Below are 16,663 nucleotides of genomic sequence, written 5' to 3'. Positions count from 1 at the left end.
TACAACTGCTGTTGCTGCTTCACTGACAAGCTTAGTGTGGCGCTCAACTGCTTGATTGTGGTATAGATGTAGCAGCTTGTGAGGGTTGGTACGAATGTCATTTACTTCAGCAGAGGACTTCTTCCTAATTGCTGGTGGTTCAGTAACATCGCCCATGTTCATGTCCACAAGTTTGTAATAAACTTTGGTCTTTACATTAATTTTTGGGACTCTAAAACGGCGAAAGGTTTCAGAAGATACGTCTTCATCTGGTTCATTTTCTGGCCAATATCCTCCTTCATAACTTTCTGCTGAGATTTCAGCATCAGCACTTGCCTGCAGCTCACCGCGGATAGCCAGAAAGATGATGAAAAAATTTGACAATAAGTCTCATTTTGCCACAGATTAGCCAAAGTAATAACTGCAGTGTCACTTTTCTGTGGGCTGCATCCTGCATTATTTCACTGTTTTTTTTGTTTTTCACTGCAACTTTATATTACTCAAAACAAGATGCCAGTAGTGGTTTGATTGTGAAACGTCTTAGGGAAGGTTCAAATATTACATAACGCTGTTTTTCCGAATTTTTGACCCCCACCCTCCCCCATGTGACGCCAACGTAACGTTTTGTCAAGCCAGTTAGAATACAGGTAGGCTACAACATTTCAGTTATACACTGCAGAGTGCAGAACATTATACTGTACAGTGTACAGTGTACACTGCTATGATAACTTTGCAACTGAATGATCTTTCATGTGTGCAGGAGTGGAGACGATTTTATATTTATATTTTGCTAGTATATCGTTTTGCATTCGTCTTTAATGAACGCTCTTAAGACGTTCATTGGTCTAATTCTATGTCTACAGTAATTGTCTATTGCACACAATTCATCAAAAGAGATGCTTTGGTGACAAGTGCTGACTGCTGAAGTTTGCATGTCAGCAGTTTTAATAGCGCAAATCTAGAAAGGCTGATGTGATAAGCACATGCGAATGTACATAAGAACATGAAATACCAGTTTTTTCTAAATATCTCAATAAATATATTACTTACAAAGAAAAGTTGTTTTAGGACAGATAGAATTATGACTATTCTGCATCATTTGAGTGTAAGAACAGCTTTCTACCACAAGCGGTTCTCGAGTTACAGCATTTTCATGAAAGTTGACTCCCACATAACCTTGATGGGGGAGTTGGAGGCTGGTTTTTGCCCCAACTCCCCCAAAAAATTTTTGGGATGTTTTTGGATCATTTGCCAGGCATTAGGACCCCCATTCGTAATTTTCAAAAAAAAAGTTTTTTCAGCCCACCCTAGTTCATAGAATCACAGATTGCCTCTTAACACTTGAATATTAGTTTATCAGTAAATGAGATGAGCTGGAAGTTAACCATATCTACTTAGTTAATGCCACCTTTATCTGTTTTTTAATTATGACCTAATACTGGAATAGTCTAAAAAATAAAATTCATTGTCTAAAAGAACAAACACATTAGTAGTGTAGGTAATAACTTACAACTTTCATAATAGGAATATTCCCATACAGTATGGTGATTTTTGTTTTGCATCATGCAATTATAAATCAGCATGCCTTGGTCCCATTTACGCCAGGGTCTGCTACTATTCGGTGAGTTCCTAACCTCTAACCCAGTGGCTCCCAACCTTTTTGACCTTGCGGCACCCTATCAAAGAGATAAATAGTTTGCGGCACCCTGGTAAAACTGGATCAATTTTATGAGGTTTCTTTATTTCAAATAACTGTATGAAATAAACAGAATGAGTTGTACAGTATAGCGCGCATAAATAAATGTATTTATTCAAAAGTCAGTGTGAAATTTGGGCTTGACTTCCTGCACAAAGTCCCTTAATATGTGGGGGCACATTCGATAAAGCCATCCGCATTTCTTCCTCGACTATAAGCAGTCGTTCTCGTTTTTTAGTTTTTATGTCCATTAATACAGAAAATCCACTTTCTCATAGGTAGGCTATGATGTAAAAACTGCAGCAAAAGCACAATAGCTTTCTTTCCAACGCAAGGATATTCATTTTGAATTTTTATGCAGAACTCGTCGAGAGGCATCTGCTTGTACATAAGCTTAAAATTTCCATCGTTACGAATGTCAATTAATTCTTCTTCTTCTTTAAGATTCAAAACAATATGAGAGTCCAGTAAAAATCGATTTCTCGATTTCTTCGCAAAATAAAATCATGAAACCTGGCAATAATGATGCGTTTCAAACGTTTTTATGGAAAGAACAGCAACGAGTCAAAATCTTTTTCTTGCTGTTTTTCCTGGACGAGAAAACATTAGGCTACCGCAGATTATCAACTTACCGCCAGCGACTTCCCCACTAAGCGACTCTACATAAAGGAGCCGGGAATAAGTGCGAGATGCGAAACTTAATACGCACTGAAACTCGGTTAGAAATAAATAAATTCCACACTTAACGGGTTAAAGTTAAAATAAAGAATGGGCCGTAGTATTGCAATATCTCGCGGCACCCTTGAGCATTGCAATTGGCACCCCAGGGTGCCGCGGCACCCCGGTTGGGAACCACTGCTCTAACCCCTAACCCTAAAACGGCAATGATAATTAGGTTATGGTACCCAACAATTTAAAAAAAAATTGAAAAAATCCCCTGTTAAGAGATCGGACTCACCGAAACGGGCCTTTCCGTTTACGCCACACTGTAGTAAAAGAGCGGCGAATAGGCAAATTGTTTTATCAGCGCATGCTGAGCTCTCCTCAGCATGCAGGGTTGCCAGGGTCAGCAAAGTTGCCAAATTTTGAAAACTAATAGTTGTTTCGAATATTGAAATTAAAATAGCGAGGAGGTTCTGCTATTAACATTTTCAATTTCTATGCATATATAAATTCGTTGTTCCTGAAAGATTTCTGATTTCATCAGAATTGTAAGGCATGCAGTGCATGCCTTACATGCATGGAGAATATGCCACTGCTTTTACCCTGCTTGGTAGCTGTGGGTATATACACAAATCATGGAATAAAGATTCTAAATTCAAAACTATATATAACCAGTCATTTCTTCAATGAGCTCAGCACGTTGTGATAATTTTATAATAATTTATTTGATCACCAACAGCTTGGGCAATTTCCTAACCCATGCAATTAATCAGATTCTGCTTCACACTGTTCTTGTATCTTAGTATATTTATAAAACTTGATGATTTGATTTGTTAGGCAATAGGCATCTCAAAGTGCTATCCCCAAAATAATGGAAAGTATTTTTATTACTTTATCAAGTTTGTTAACAATTTTGACTTGGAAATCTATCCATGTGCATCACTTTTACACCCTCTTGTTAAATTGCCTGGTTTGTCTTGTATTATCAACTACTAAATTTGAGTCTTCATCCAACTGGCAAAGCCTGTCAAGACCGGGAAGTAAACTGACATTGTGTTATGGCTGTGTTGTTGTTCCTGCTATGTTAAGTTTTACTTGCTATGAAAACAAGTTATCTTGCCTTGACGTAAATGGAAGCCTTTTTATTGCTTCATTCATTTTTCTTCTAATTTTTAATACAGAAAGAAAATTAAACTATGGATATGCTGCTGCATTTTGTTTAATTGTCTATTTTTATTATCCACAATGGCAAATTCATGATATGCTATGGATAGGAATAAAACTGGTTATGTTTGCAGCTTTAATTTCTGCTTGCATGATCGGTTGTCCGTATAGTTTTTCTGTTGGTGAATGTGTTATAGTTTGTCAGCTGGTTACTTGCTTGTGTTCGGAATCCTCCCTTAAAATTTTTGAAATTTCAAACTTTGTAGCACGTGTCACAATTTTATTTGGGTTATTAATTTTACTACTAGTTCTAATAATTGCTTTTGATTTTTTATTTATTCTATCACATCATAATCGTGTGATGCACTTTTATTTTGTTGTTTTTGCTTTTTCATTGATGGTTTGTTTGATTATGGGGCAGCAACTAACTATCGAGATCCAAAATCTGCTTTATTTCTCATTAGACAATTACCCTTTACGCGGAATTTTGTTATTGTACTGGTTGTGTGTCATATTTTTGTGTTGGTTGTTTACTTTATTTAGTCAAAAGCAGCAAAAAGCATCCACTGTAGAAAGGAAAGTGTATCATATTTTCATATTATTAGTATATATTCCTGGTTTATTGTATGACATTTCACTTTTGGTATTATTGTCAGTGTTTATGTTTGGACTATTTGTAGTCATTGAGATTATCTATGCTTTCAAAATAGAGCCTTTTGGTGAAAAACTGCATGATGTCTTAAATTCTTTCACCAGTAAACAAGACACTGGGATACTTGTCCTCACTCCTGCATACTTACTTCTCGGCCTATCTTTGCCTGTTTGGTTGGGCTGCTTGCAAAACCCAGCTTTGCTTGCAAATACTGAAGCTGATATACCGATCAAATGCTTTAGTGGTATTTTGTCTGTTGGAATTGGTGATGCCTTTGCTTCTGTAGTAGGTTCAAGATACGGCAAGCTGAAAATACCTGGGACATATAAAACTCTTGAAGGGACGATTGCTTCGATATTTTCACAACTTTTATTTGTGTGTGTGCTAAGTTACTTGTCTTCAGTAGAAGTTTTGTTTACTCCTATAGCTATTGCGATTATAGTTGTTGCATTTGTTGAAGCATTTACAAGTGAAGTAGACAATCTTGTTCTTCCCATATTTATGTATTTCTTAATCATTTAACAAAAAGTAATATACAGTCAGGGTTGGAAGTTGTTTATCAAAAAGCAATGACTATTTCACAGTGAAATTTTCACTATTTGATAGTGCCCAAAAAAGCAATGAATAACAATTACTAAAATAATTAAAATGAAAATTTCAATGGAAATAATTACTAACAGCACAGATGAAACAAAACTGGCAGTTTAACTTTATTAAGAACAGAAATAATAAAAATATTACTTATTGGTTAATTCTTACTCATTTCCATACCCTTACTCTCACTGGCAGGGTTTTTCTAAACTGTGTTGCTGCAAAATTTTCCTTAATTTGTTAAAGTTTGAAAACTGAAACGGGACTAGGTCGGATAGTAATCCGAAAACTAAATCTCGTAAATTCGTTTTGACGACAAAGTAAGTGAACAACAAAAAATGATTCAGCAGTTCTCCTAAATATCGATTAGTGAAAAACTAATAATGATTTCGTTGCTTGCATAAAAAAGCAGTGAATAACACGCATTCAATAATTATTTCAAAGGAAATGGGTATAAGCATTCGATATTCAGAAAGTAACGAATAACGCTATCGAATAGTGACAACTAGTTACTTCCAACCCTGTATAGTGGATACAGTATAATCTTTTTTTCAAACAGGCTTCACCTTTTTAGTATATATTCAAGACCAACATGTTCAAAACACTGTCTTCCTTTCTTTGTAAGATGCTTTGCAAAAGTTGTCAATGTGTTATCACTGTAATAAAATTAGTTTGCGTTCTTCTGGTGACTATATACTAGGTTACCTCGTGATGTTAATGTTATCTCTCTCTGTTTTTGTTATCACTGTGTTCACTTTAAGTTATTTTGGAATGATGAGATTGAGATACGTATGAACTTTAAACAATAGTTCCAAATTTGGCTTTTGTTATTTGATTGACACCACCAGTGAAGATGTTTTTGCATTTTTAAATTATTACTGTAAATTGCATGTTGAAATTGGTGTTATTATCACTTAGCCAAAGTTTTAAAACTGAAGAACATATTAATTAAGTATAATACAGTATCTAATGCATAACTTATTATCAAAAACTTTTAAAAGCTTTGCGTGACTGCACTGTAGCACGATTGTTTTCCAACAACAAAAAATCACTTTGTAATTAATTTATTTTAACCAAGCTTGAATCAGGTCAATGATTTTTCATAAACTTGATTTTTTTGTAAACTCGCTAGGTATGCACTGTCACTATGTAATTAGGGTACACTATGCAATAGCATTGAAGCAACAGCACAATCATTATTTTTTCGTTAATTTTTAAAGTGGCTTTTGACAAATTGCTCACTTCTTAAAATTGGTTCTGCGCTGTGCCAAGAAAAATTCCTGGTTAGGACTACACTTATTCTTTAGTACAGTATATTTAATTTTGCTAATACTAAACTTGTAAATGATTTTAGACATTGTTTGAAACTCATAGCAAATATGATTATTCCAATTCGTTGCTTCACTTGTGGTAAGGTAGTTGGGAACAAGTGGGATGCTTATTTGGGCTTGCTGCAAGCTGAGTACACTGAAGGGTAAGATGAATTGCAAAGCAATGTTAAACCTTAATTGCGTACCTACCCCTAAGCAGCAAAAATATATCCGATGTGCGTTGTACAACATACATTGTCTCCTGACGCAGCCAATGTGCTGCTCGGGTCATTATAATTTGAAGATATTTACCTCCGTTAATTTTATGATATTGTCTAAATTGTCTCGTCCAACGTTCAGGGCCGGGGCACTTTTAGATCTGGGGGGGGGGCCTGTGCAAAAACCACCTCTACGTCTACAGTACCATTAATCCAGCACTGCACAGCATTTTGCAGAAACATCAAATGCTGAAAGTAAAAAAAATATTAACACAAAATCACATTTTTTCCATGTCGGAGAGCCCAGGGAACCTGCACCCTCTGCCCTCCTAAATCCGGGCCTGCCAACGTTAGATTTTTAATTAGGCTGTCGATTGTCTTCTAAATTTTTTGTGTAGTTTTGTTGTAGAGTTTCGCTGTCTACTTCACATTGAGCATGCCAGTTTAGTATGACAAGTGGGTAACACGTTTTTGTGGAACCTTTAGAATCGCGGGTTTACGTGCAATGCTCTCTGTTTGATTAATCCACTTTGATATTGCCTGCGAGTGGATTTAAACGTCGAATCACTATTTTTCAGAGATGCTCTTGATGCTTTGGGACTCAAGCGATATTGCTGCAGAAGAATGCTGTTGGCTCACGTCGATCTCATAGAAAAGCTTTTGAATTATGCCCCATTGGAGAAGTAGAACACGGATCATAATTGTTTCACAATGAATTTTCTTTGCGACACTATGCTTGATGATTGAGAGTAGTTATTTCAAGCAACTACCACAACACTCAAAATTCAATAATGTGTCATAACTGAACTGGACAGTCGTATTCAAAAAGACATGTTTGATCTCCAGCTGTTTTTTAATGGTGATTATTGTTTTTGTAATGATTTCCGCATTTGTTTAATATCGCTTGTTGCCTTGCTGTATTATTGTCACACGTAGCTACCCGTCAATGGTTGCTGTAACTTGCTGATCGAATAAGCGTGAGCTGTCCATCCAGCGCCACCTGACGGATCAATTTTTACAAGCACCACCACAACCTTGTTTTCAGTGCAGCCATCTTGTCTGCTCGAGACTTCCCGCTGCGTTTTTTCGTCATAAAGCTAACTGCGGTATCTTAAACACGGCTTGACGATTGACTACTTTCATAGCATGGTTGTATGCAGTTTAACGACTGCGCAGGTGGTTTGAGGAAAATGCTGAAAAGTTTGGGCGTCCTTCAGGATTATTTTCTTAGCAATAGTTGCAACGTTGTTCGTCCGATAACAGTAGAATGGTACGAGTTATTGCTTCGTTGACATTTCCCGCACTATCATAATGCGCATTCTCAAAGCAAACAGCGCAAAGACTAAAATGTCAAAATTACATGTAGTGTGTTTAAAGCAAGTGAAAAAAGTAGAAAAGATATACAAGAACGGTTATTTTATACGTTGGAATAACAGACAAACTTTCGAACAATTCAGTACAGACCGAAGCAGTTAATCCAAATAAAACATTCGAGACAAACTTAAATTGCGATGGTGTTCAATCCGTGTTAGAATAGGCGTGAAGCCCACTCATCAAGGTAATAAAGGCATACCGTAAGTTATATTTTTATACGATGTCGGTGACAGATTTCAATCCGTACGATTGAGTGCATTGTTTTGACGTAATGTAACTTCTTTTACTTTTGTATTCATCAGATGTACCTTGCAACTATTGCGAGAAAAGAAAATGTTTCAGCAGTTGTGGATTTCTTCACATGCTGCAGCAACACTGCAACAGGATTGTCCTGGAAGAGTGCCTGCGCAATACCCGATAGCTCAGTTGGTTACCGCGTGACTTTTTGTGAACTAAGAAGCTTTAAGATCAAGCAGCGCTGGTTCGACTCTCGCGGTGTGCGCTTGAGCAACCTATTCTAAGGACTGCCCTCCATTCAGCGGCTCCTAATAGAAGGAATAAATTCCCCGGAAACTTCACTCTGTCAAAGCTCGGTGACCGGGCTTGCGTCTGTGGTTCAAAGTCTCTACAACTATGCGAAACTGCCTGGATTAAGTTCCCAAACAAACTTTTTTGGTCCGAGGATAAAAATTCACACAATCTCTCAGGACGTTGTATGATATAGCGTTAAAGAGTTATTGCATGCATCTGCCAAACCACCGAAGCTGTTTTTTTTTTTCTACAATACAACACGTACAACTACTGTTTCTACTCGTCATGTTGTCAATATAATAGGAAGACAATAAGCTAATGCGGTTTTCATCAAACAGCGACGAAAGATACATATGCCGGTAATGCAAATGAAATACGTCAGTACATAAAATTTTATACATCTTGTAAAATGAAACGATATAAATTTCTCCAAACCGAGAGATGTTTTTTTGTTCAATGGATGGATACTTTTTTAACATGAGATTGTGTGCACAAAATACGCATGCTACTTTGATGGTAAGTGATGACAACCATAATTAAAATAATAATAACTAAACGTCAATGATAACATCAGTTATTTAGTGGGCAAACTGAAACGCTGAAAGAGTTGTGAAACTTGATGCCTCCTATGCTTTGTTGGCTTAAATCGTGTTTCCAAGAAAACTCACCAAAACGGTGGTCATTGACAACGTCATAGATCGCTGATGAAGCATTCTTATTGCACGAACCCATTGTGATATTTTTTGACGTCTTAAACACTGATGAATGATTGAGTAGATTGCCCAAATGTCACAGAGCTTTATATGGTACTGTAACATAGGCTATCCAATTATTTGCATCGCCTAGTAGGTATACTGGAGATCCAAATACAGCAGTGCACACCAGGCTACTTACGGTAATACAAATAGCCAAGGTTAGTTCAAAGAAAAGTGTTCTTATTCTTAACCATCAAAGACTTTGATAAGAAATTTTATACTATAGTGAAAAAGTGTTCACGCTAAAGGTACGGCTATGATAAAACAGCTTCAGCGGACACAGTGCCAGCCGTTGCTGAAGTATAAAATACAACACACCAAAATTTAACTACAATAATCAGATAATAAAACTGGAAACATTTCAAGACAAGTTAGGTTGGCAAAAGCAAATTTTTGACTTGGGGTTTCGAAAAGTGGCTGTTTTTTTTCTGCGTTGGCAAGTTGCACCCATTACTTGACTTTTATATACACAGATGCTTAACAAACTCATAAATTAAGATTTACTTTGAAACTTAAAACGGTTCAGCACAAAATAGGTTGCGTAGCATTTGGCACCTGTGGCAACTCAATTCCAACTAGGGTACCTTAATGTTATTTCCCTTAGACATCCATGTCGGCTAAATAGTTAGCAAAGTACTTCGGTGATGGTGATACTAAGCTTTACAAAATAATATGTAAAAAGGTCTAGCCATGACCTACTGGCCGTGGTCTAGCGTAAAAAATCTGCATACTAGCCTACTTCAAAGCAAGTAGTCATTCACGCATACTTTCGATAAAGTAGATTCTGTTTCGTCAGAAGTCATATTCAAATGAAAGAAAAACCAGCGTGCAAAAAAAGCTCTCCATTGCTTTAAGATTACGGTTATACATCTTTCGGATACTAGTGCAAGCTTCAACGTTCTTTACGAAATTACTGTAATTGCTATTTCTGGTGAAATTTGAAAAGTTCGTGCATGGTTATACAACATTAACACACATACTGTATATGACTAGGGCAACCTCGAATGACACAAAGCTACAACCCCCACAACCAGACTAATATGAAGTCGACTGCTGCTGTATTTTATCACTGAAGCTCTGAATTCCACACGGTGATTATTATACGAAATACCTGAAAAGTGTAAGACTGTAGTAAGGGTTGCCATACCGTCTTTGTCCTTATTTCTAAGAAATGTTTTTTTTTTTGAAGTAAGTCCTTGTTTTGCCTTATTTTCAACAATTACAAACTTCTAGAAACAGACTTCGTGAAATAACAGTCAAATCCCTGCTATACAATAAGTAAAGGTAAACCTAGCCATAAGGTGTTGTAAGATGCACAAAGTACTTTCTATGAACACGGAGTTGTTGGAACAGATTGTTTATGGCAAAAATATGGCATATGATAAGTCATAGCTCGTAGCCTATAAATGCAAAGATTTGTTAAAAATGTTTGTTTCGTATGAAAGTTTAAATTTTAGGTTGTCCTTATTTTGGGTCCATGTCGATGGCAACCCTGACTATAGGTGATGGGTTCATACAGCCAAATTGCATGTGCTGAACATCAAATACAAAAAAATCATCTGGTGAGCGAAGCCAACACTACTACACCAAAAACAGATCTTTTAACACAAAATTCATTTAATAATACAGCGTTTTGTTTGTTTTTTTTACACTCGGCAGTTGAGCGAAGTAAAGAAAGATACATATTTTTTTCTCATTTAGAACTATGCAATACATTATGCATTAAAATACAATCTTGCTGCAGTGGTGTAAACTCCACCTAACCAAACAAAAAATAACTTCATAAATTCTAGCACGGCTACAATTCATCAATAGTTGTAGGCTAAGTTGGCATAAATTTTCCACTCGACAAAACTAAGAAATGATAGGCTACAAACTATGCCATACCAAAATTGCCTGATGCTCTGGACATCGACCTTTTGACACACGAACAAACAGACAAAAAACCATACAAGAACGCTTCAACGAAATAAAGTAAAACGAGATGCAGTTGCCGATAGCTTGGCTGCACAATGTTCCCAATAAGCCAGGTATATATATTGTAAGTAAAAAATATTGCCATTACAGCATAGGACAATTTGCACAAAATTTCCTGGGCAAATGAAATGCAAGGTAAACTACAGACACGTTATGCCAGACATGACCTGGTACGATTCGCGTGTATGTCCGATACGATAAAGCTAAGCTGAGTACTTTAAATAGGATTGGAAGTGCCCTATGACTTGAGCAACACTTTTACGTACTTCTGCAGAGCTTGTGGGAATACATTCAACAAGAACGGGATATATGTCAACAATATGATTCCACAATGTTTGATCTACCTGCTTCTGCATTTTTTTCAAGCTTTGTAGCAGAGCATCCAAAGCCTTTAAAGCAAAGAGCACCTCATTTAATTGAGATTCAGGAAACGGAAAATGGGTTTTAAGCCTGTCGGCGCTAATGTATTGAGTGAGTGCGCTCCTACATCGTTGCACTAAACTAGTTACTGTTATCTCATTGATTTCTGACATTTTTTGATCGTCAGGCGCGGATGAATTTCCATTGACAGAAGGTAGCATGGAGAATTGAAACAGAGTGTTAAAACATTGTTTGCTCAGCTCTTCTCTCGAACGGCCCTTGCCAACCTGGACGTCTATGTCTCTTGTGGAAAGAGGAATAGATCCTTTGTTCATAATAGCTACCAAACGGGCGAGAAAAGATTTTGGCAGCATCGAGCTATAAGGAAGAATGTCTGTTCTAATTAACTCTATCAGAAGCACGTCATAAGACTCATGCTGGCGATGGTCTTCAACTGTTAAGGTAGACGGAGCAACAGTTGCAGGAAATAGGAAATCTTCCAAGCAACTGGCCAACTCATCCCACAGATTTTCAAAAAGAGAAACCTGGGAGTGTTGACGAACAACAGGCAGTCCAGCTTGAAGCACTTTCATAAACGCTTTCACAGCCAACTGCCACGTTGAAGTCGATCGTGATCCATACTTTCTTTTGATAGGCACATGCAACGTCTTGATGATGGATGTTAAAATGCCGTGCTGGATAACGGCTTTGTGACTAGCTGTTATCTGAAACAGTTCGACAACAACCTGCATGCAATACTCAGCAAAGTTAATATAATTGACGCACACCCATTTTTGCTTTTCACGGAGATTATCGTGACTTTTAATATCGCCATAGCTGGGTGGAGTTGAAGCAAAATCAACTACAGACAAAAGGAAGTCAAAGATAGCTGGATACATGGTGCTGTCAGATCGTGAGGAAACAGATTTTTGCACCATATCAACGGCATTAACAACAGATTCTTGTAAAGGAGTTAAAACTTCATTTGATGTTGGAAGGATAAAGGCAGTGGAATCTGACTTGACTGGAACACAAACGGTGCCTTTTAATACTTGAGCTAACTTCTGAAAATCGGAGGTTGAAAATTCGTCAGAAATATGTCCGTGCAACGTCGGAAACAATAAAATTAATGAAGTGAGATAAGTTTGCGAAAGCATATCCGCTGGAGATGTTTGACCTGGGGGTGGAGGCATGGTTGTCTTTAGCCCAATGTTGCACCATGCATTCCAAGCTTTTCTCCATAGTTCTACTTTATCCTTGTTGGAATCATTAGCATCTGTTGGATGCAAAACTTCTTCGAAACTACAAAGGGCCGAGCGAGAGACTTCAGTGCTGTCGCTTGTAGCAGCAGTTTGAATGTAGTCCAGAATTCTCTCCCAAGCGGAATCAAAATCAGACATATTCAGTAAAATAGAGCGTTTGAGTTTAAAGACTCTCGCAATCCCAGCTAAAGTCAGTACACTTGTTTCTTGCCACTGTTTTTCTTCTGTATCTCTGGAATGATGCATTAAAATATTTGCATGTTCTGTTTCACTTCGATCGGTTGGCGCAGTGCTGCAAGCCCTCTGAACGTCATCCATCAGACAAAACAAAACTTTCCATATAACCTCATGCCACGTAGATTTAGACATTGTTGACCAATGGGCAGAAATGGTTGAAAACAACGTTTGACCAGCACTTTTTCTAACGGCAGGTCTTGAATCCATGCATAGTTGGCCTATCTTGTGAAAGAGACACATCCACAAGACATCAGTAGGTGGGACAGCAGCATGCTCCTTGAAATATGCACTCTCACTCAACTTCACCAACTCAGGTTTAATTTTATCTTGATTTTGGTGCATGAAATCAGACATACTCCAAAGAAGCCCGATTGCAGTTAAGCTGATGTTAAAATCTTGAGTTTGCTGTGCGTACAAAGCAACAACTTCAATACACAATTTTAGAGAAGAAACAGGCAATGACAACATGTAATCCGATATCACCAGTTGAACACTGCGAAAACCAAGTCGCACTAATGTCTCTGTAGAGTCATTCGTAGCAGACCCAACAATTTCCAGTATATCAGGCCACCCAGCATTCAAGGACTCGCCACAGCTGTGTAGTATCTGCAATATTGTATCCAACTGCTTTTGGCGAACATCCAAAAACACGTTGGTGCATACTTCCTTCAATGGCATCAAAAACATGTGCAAAAGGCGGGAATTGTCAATTAATTTTTCACCATGATAATGTTTCAAAGCAGCTTTTACCAGAGCTGTTACACCTTCAGCTCCCCATTCTCTCAAAAGTGCATTTGGATGCTGACAAACTTCAAGCAAATGTCCTGTTACAGGTCTCCAAAGAATTTCAATCCGTTCCATGTTAACTAGACCTGTTTCCAAAAGCTTTGCCACAGCAAATAAACTTGGTTCTTTGATGCTAGTGTTGTAGGCGGTATCCATTGCCTTAACTGATAAAGAACAAAGAGCATTTATCAAGTGATGCAAGGCAACGTCATCTAAGTTTTGAGAAGCTTCAAAGAGACGAGTCAACATATTGGATAGTACAGGAAGGTCACTTAATACTGCGGTAGTTAAAACAGTACTTCCACCAGAGTTTCCACTATCCCCACTTGAACGAACGCTCGATTTGAATTGTCCACCTGCAGCAGGTTTTAAGCCAAGAATCCAAACTAAGTGCTGCAGTGTTGTAAGAAGCAACTGCCAAGCTGTGTTGATGTAAGCGCCGTAGCAGTGAGCAAGGTTTAAAATTGTCCTCATACACTGCATATTTTTGGCAGTTAAAGCAACTGACCCTACAGAAGATGGTTGGGAAGAATTTGTATTGGGCAATGACTGACCAACTGCTACAACGTGCTGTTGTTCTGAGTCACTCATTTCTTGATGATCATTCATATATATCTTTTGCGGAAGCCGTGGCATCGATGACACAAGAACAGGTATCATATAGTGCAATGGCAAAGATGCTTTGCACAACACAATGATGAATGCATCGCGTGCAGCATTCAGCTGCAACTGTCCACATATACCCGCAAAAGACTCTACACATTTCAGGATGTTTTCTGTGCAAGACTCATCTGTGCTGGCATCCAAAAGCAAGGAAAGAATTGACAAGATCCCACACCATGAAGAATTGACCATTTCCACCAGTACAGGCTTGACATCGGCAACAGGTAAAGGACTTTCAGACTTCTCTGTTTCTTTGGCTAAGTCAGTGTCAATAGTAGCAGTTAGACCACGAATCAGATCCAACATGGAATTGTATGCCATTGTTAAAATGTACCCATCTGGTACGGGTGGAGGGTCACTTTTATCAAGCATCTCAAGATACATATACTTAATGCAGTTTGAAGTATCTAATAATAAAGGCACCAATGGTATTATTACACCATGATACTCAAAGTTGTATTGTGAAGGTAGTGAGTTGTGCATTCCAGTGTGCATACCAGTTGTGCTTTCCAACATAGAATTTAAGGTAATTGCAGTTCCAGCATTAGCTTGGGCTTGAAAAAAAAGATTCTGTATAAACATACCCAATGATGATACCAAGTTATGAAATATTTTAGTACTGTGTGCTTGCATATCATAAGCAATGCAAAACGACTTTAGCAAGCGTGGTTGGGCACAGAGTTGGCAGATGACTTCAATAGCAAGTGCTCTTTGCCAGTTCGGCTTGTCTGTGTCCAGAAATTTTATGAGCAGTGACAGAAAAATTTCACTTTCGGTAACAAGAGTGTGATAATACTTTTTCAGCAAGATAGATACAACACGCAATAATCGCATTGATATTGGAAAGTATGGTTTTTCCTTGCTTGGAGTTAAAGAGACACCAGATGGTGGTGGTGGAGCACCTTGTCGGTGCTTAATATTTGGGGAAAACAGTCTAATGACTAGGGCACAAACTCTGTCTTTCAAAAGAAATTTAAATTCTGCATGTTTTTTAAATATCTCTTCATAGTCCAATAAAACACTTTCCAACAATTCCAAGCCAAAAGTTCTTGTCATTTCTGTAATTCCAGTAAGCCAGTGAGGGGAATCAGCATTGACAAGCTGACAAAGATCTTGAAACAAATTGTAAGCATCTTCAACAACTGGTGTGAGATCAGGCGGTGGGGAAAACTTATTGTTTCCAGATTTTGGGACATATTCATCTCCAGTCCAATCCCTGACATTGTTAGCTGCATCCTCTTCAATGACACGATCAAAAACAAGAGCTACAGCTTGCCGAACAGATGCTTCAGCTGTGTTGTTGGTAACCTCATTTTTAGTAAAATGCAGTCGAAAACACAAAACTATTGCACGAGCCAAAGAATGACCATGTAAGCCACTTGCTTTTGTAGTAATCAAGACAATGACTGTCTGCAAAAGTCGCAACTGTAGTTCATCTACATTTTGTTCAAACACTTGTTGCAAAATGTTCACCACATTTGTTGCTGTTGATTCGTCAACGATTCCATGGGTAACCATTCTTTGTATTGCTGTCATGCATAGCTGGACTATTTGTACACATCGAGTGTCACAACCCATGATGAAGGGCTGCATCAAATCACCACAAGATTCCCTCAACAAAAAGACAACCTTTGCTGAATTGAGAGCATGTCCCGATGGTAACATCGTTCGAATTTTCATAACAGCTGATTCTGCAGCTTCTTTCACAGGTGGATACCTACGTTTCGTTTCATTGGAAAGCTGCCGCAAGTCTGATTGTAAATCTTCAATCAAACGTTTTTCTCTGGCTACTGCCATGACTCAGAAGTTATTACCTGAGTATAATTCAAGTTTCAGAAGGGAAGGAATGGATTTCTTTATATAAACTTGTTGAACTGTAAAACAAAAGACATAAAACCACATGTCAGAAAACAAATACAATAGAGTTAAAAATAAAATACAAACAGTGCAAAATCCATATACAGTAGAACTTGGATAACTCGTCACCCTAGGGGGAATAGAAAAAGTGACGACTTACGCGAACTGACGACCAATGCAAACAGCTAAATTTTGCCATTGTTTCACGTCGCATTAATTTCATGGTGCTCCGTGACCTAATTAAATGCGATAGTGGTAAAGTGAGACGAAGAGGAAAGCGAGAAAAGAATTTAATTACGGTACACAATAAAGCAGGTTACAGTAGCCTACAGTAATAACGCACTTAACAGCTTAACTGAAGAACACAGATATTTTTGACTGCGTTTTGCTTGCAAGTGTCTTGTCAACCAAGTAGTCATGCATTTTTGATAGTGAGCTTGCGAATTCACCACTGTCTTCTTGGCATAATATATAGTGTTGGAGCTTTCCAACCATCTGCAAAGCTTCTTTTGTAGATGGAGGTGGCACAGGCTCTTCTTCCTCTTGAGCCACGCACGTGCTGAATAGCGCTTCTCTTATCGGCAACAG

The 16,663-nt window shown here is 37.9% G+C and overlaps 3 protein-coding genes across 3 annotated transcripts; 2 read left to right on the top strand and 1 right to left on the bottom strand.

Moving 5' to 3' along the window:
- Positions 1 to 3,209: 3,209 nt before the first annotated feature.
- Positions 3,210 to 6,035, top strand: LOC145766094 (dolichol kinase-like). Its single transcript, XM_082577752.1, has 2 exons — positions 3,210 to 3,426; positions 3,967 to 6,035. The coding sequence occupies exons 1-2, from the start codon at positions 3,210 to 3,212 to the stop codon at positions 4,674 to 4,676; spliced, it is 927 nt and encodes a 308-aa protein (XP_082433878.1). The 3' UTR covers positions 4,677 to 6,035.
- Positions 6,036 to 6,103: 68 nt separating this feature from the next.
- Positions 6,104 to 8,453, top strand: LOC145765964 (DNA-directed RNA polymerases I, II, and III subunit RPABC5). The gene is made up of 2 exons (XM_082577619.1): positions 6,104 to 6,219; positions 6,852 to 8,453. The coding sequence occupies exons 1-2, from the start codon at positions 6,125 to 6,127 to the stop codon at positions 6,958 to 6,960; spliced, it is 204 nt and encodes a 67-aa protein (XP_082433745.1). The 5' UTR covers positions 6,104 to 6,124; the 3' UTR covers positions 6,961 to 8,453.
- A 104-nt stretch (positions 8,454 to 8,557) lies between these two features.
- Positions 8,558 to 16,015, bottom strand: LOC145765963 (protein MON2 homolog). The gene has a single exon (XM_082577618.1). It carries the CDS (start codon positions 16,013 to 16,015, stop codon positions 11,114 to 11,116), a length of 4,902 nt encoding a protein of 1,633 aa, XP_082433744.1. The 3' UTR covers positions 8,558 to 11,113.
- Between the last annotated feature and the right edge of the window lie 648 nt (positions 16,016 to 16,663).

The sequence above is a fragment of the Aplidium turbinatum genome, chromosome 3 (genome assembly GCF_918807975.1).
Source record: "Aplidium turbinatum chromosome 3, kaAplTurb1.1, whole genome shotgun sequence".
NCBI lineage: Eukaryota > Metazoa > Chordata > Ascidiacea > Aplousobranchia > Polyclinidae > Aplidium > Aplidium turbinatum.
Note: the sequence above shows the minus strand (reverse complement) of the source record. Positions and strands in the feature narration are given on the sequence as shown.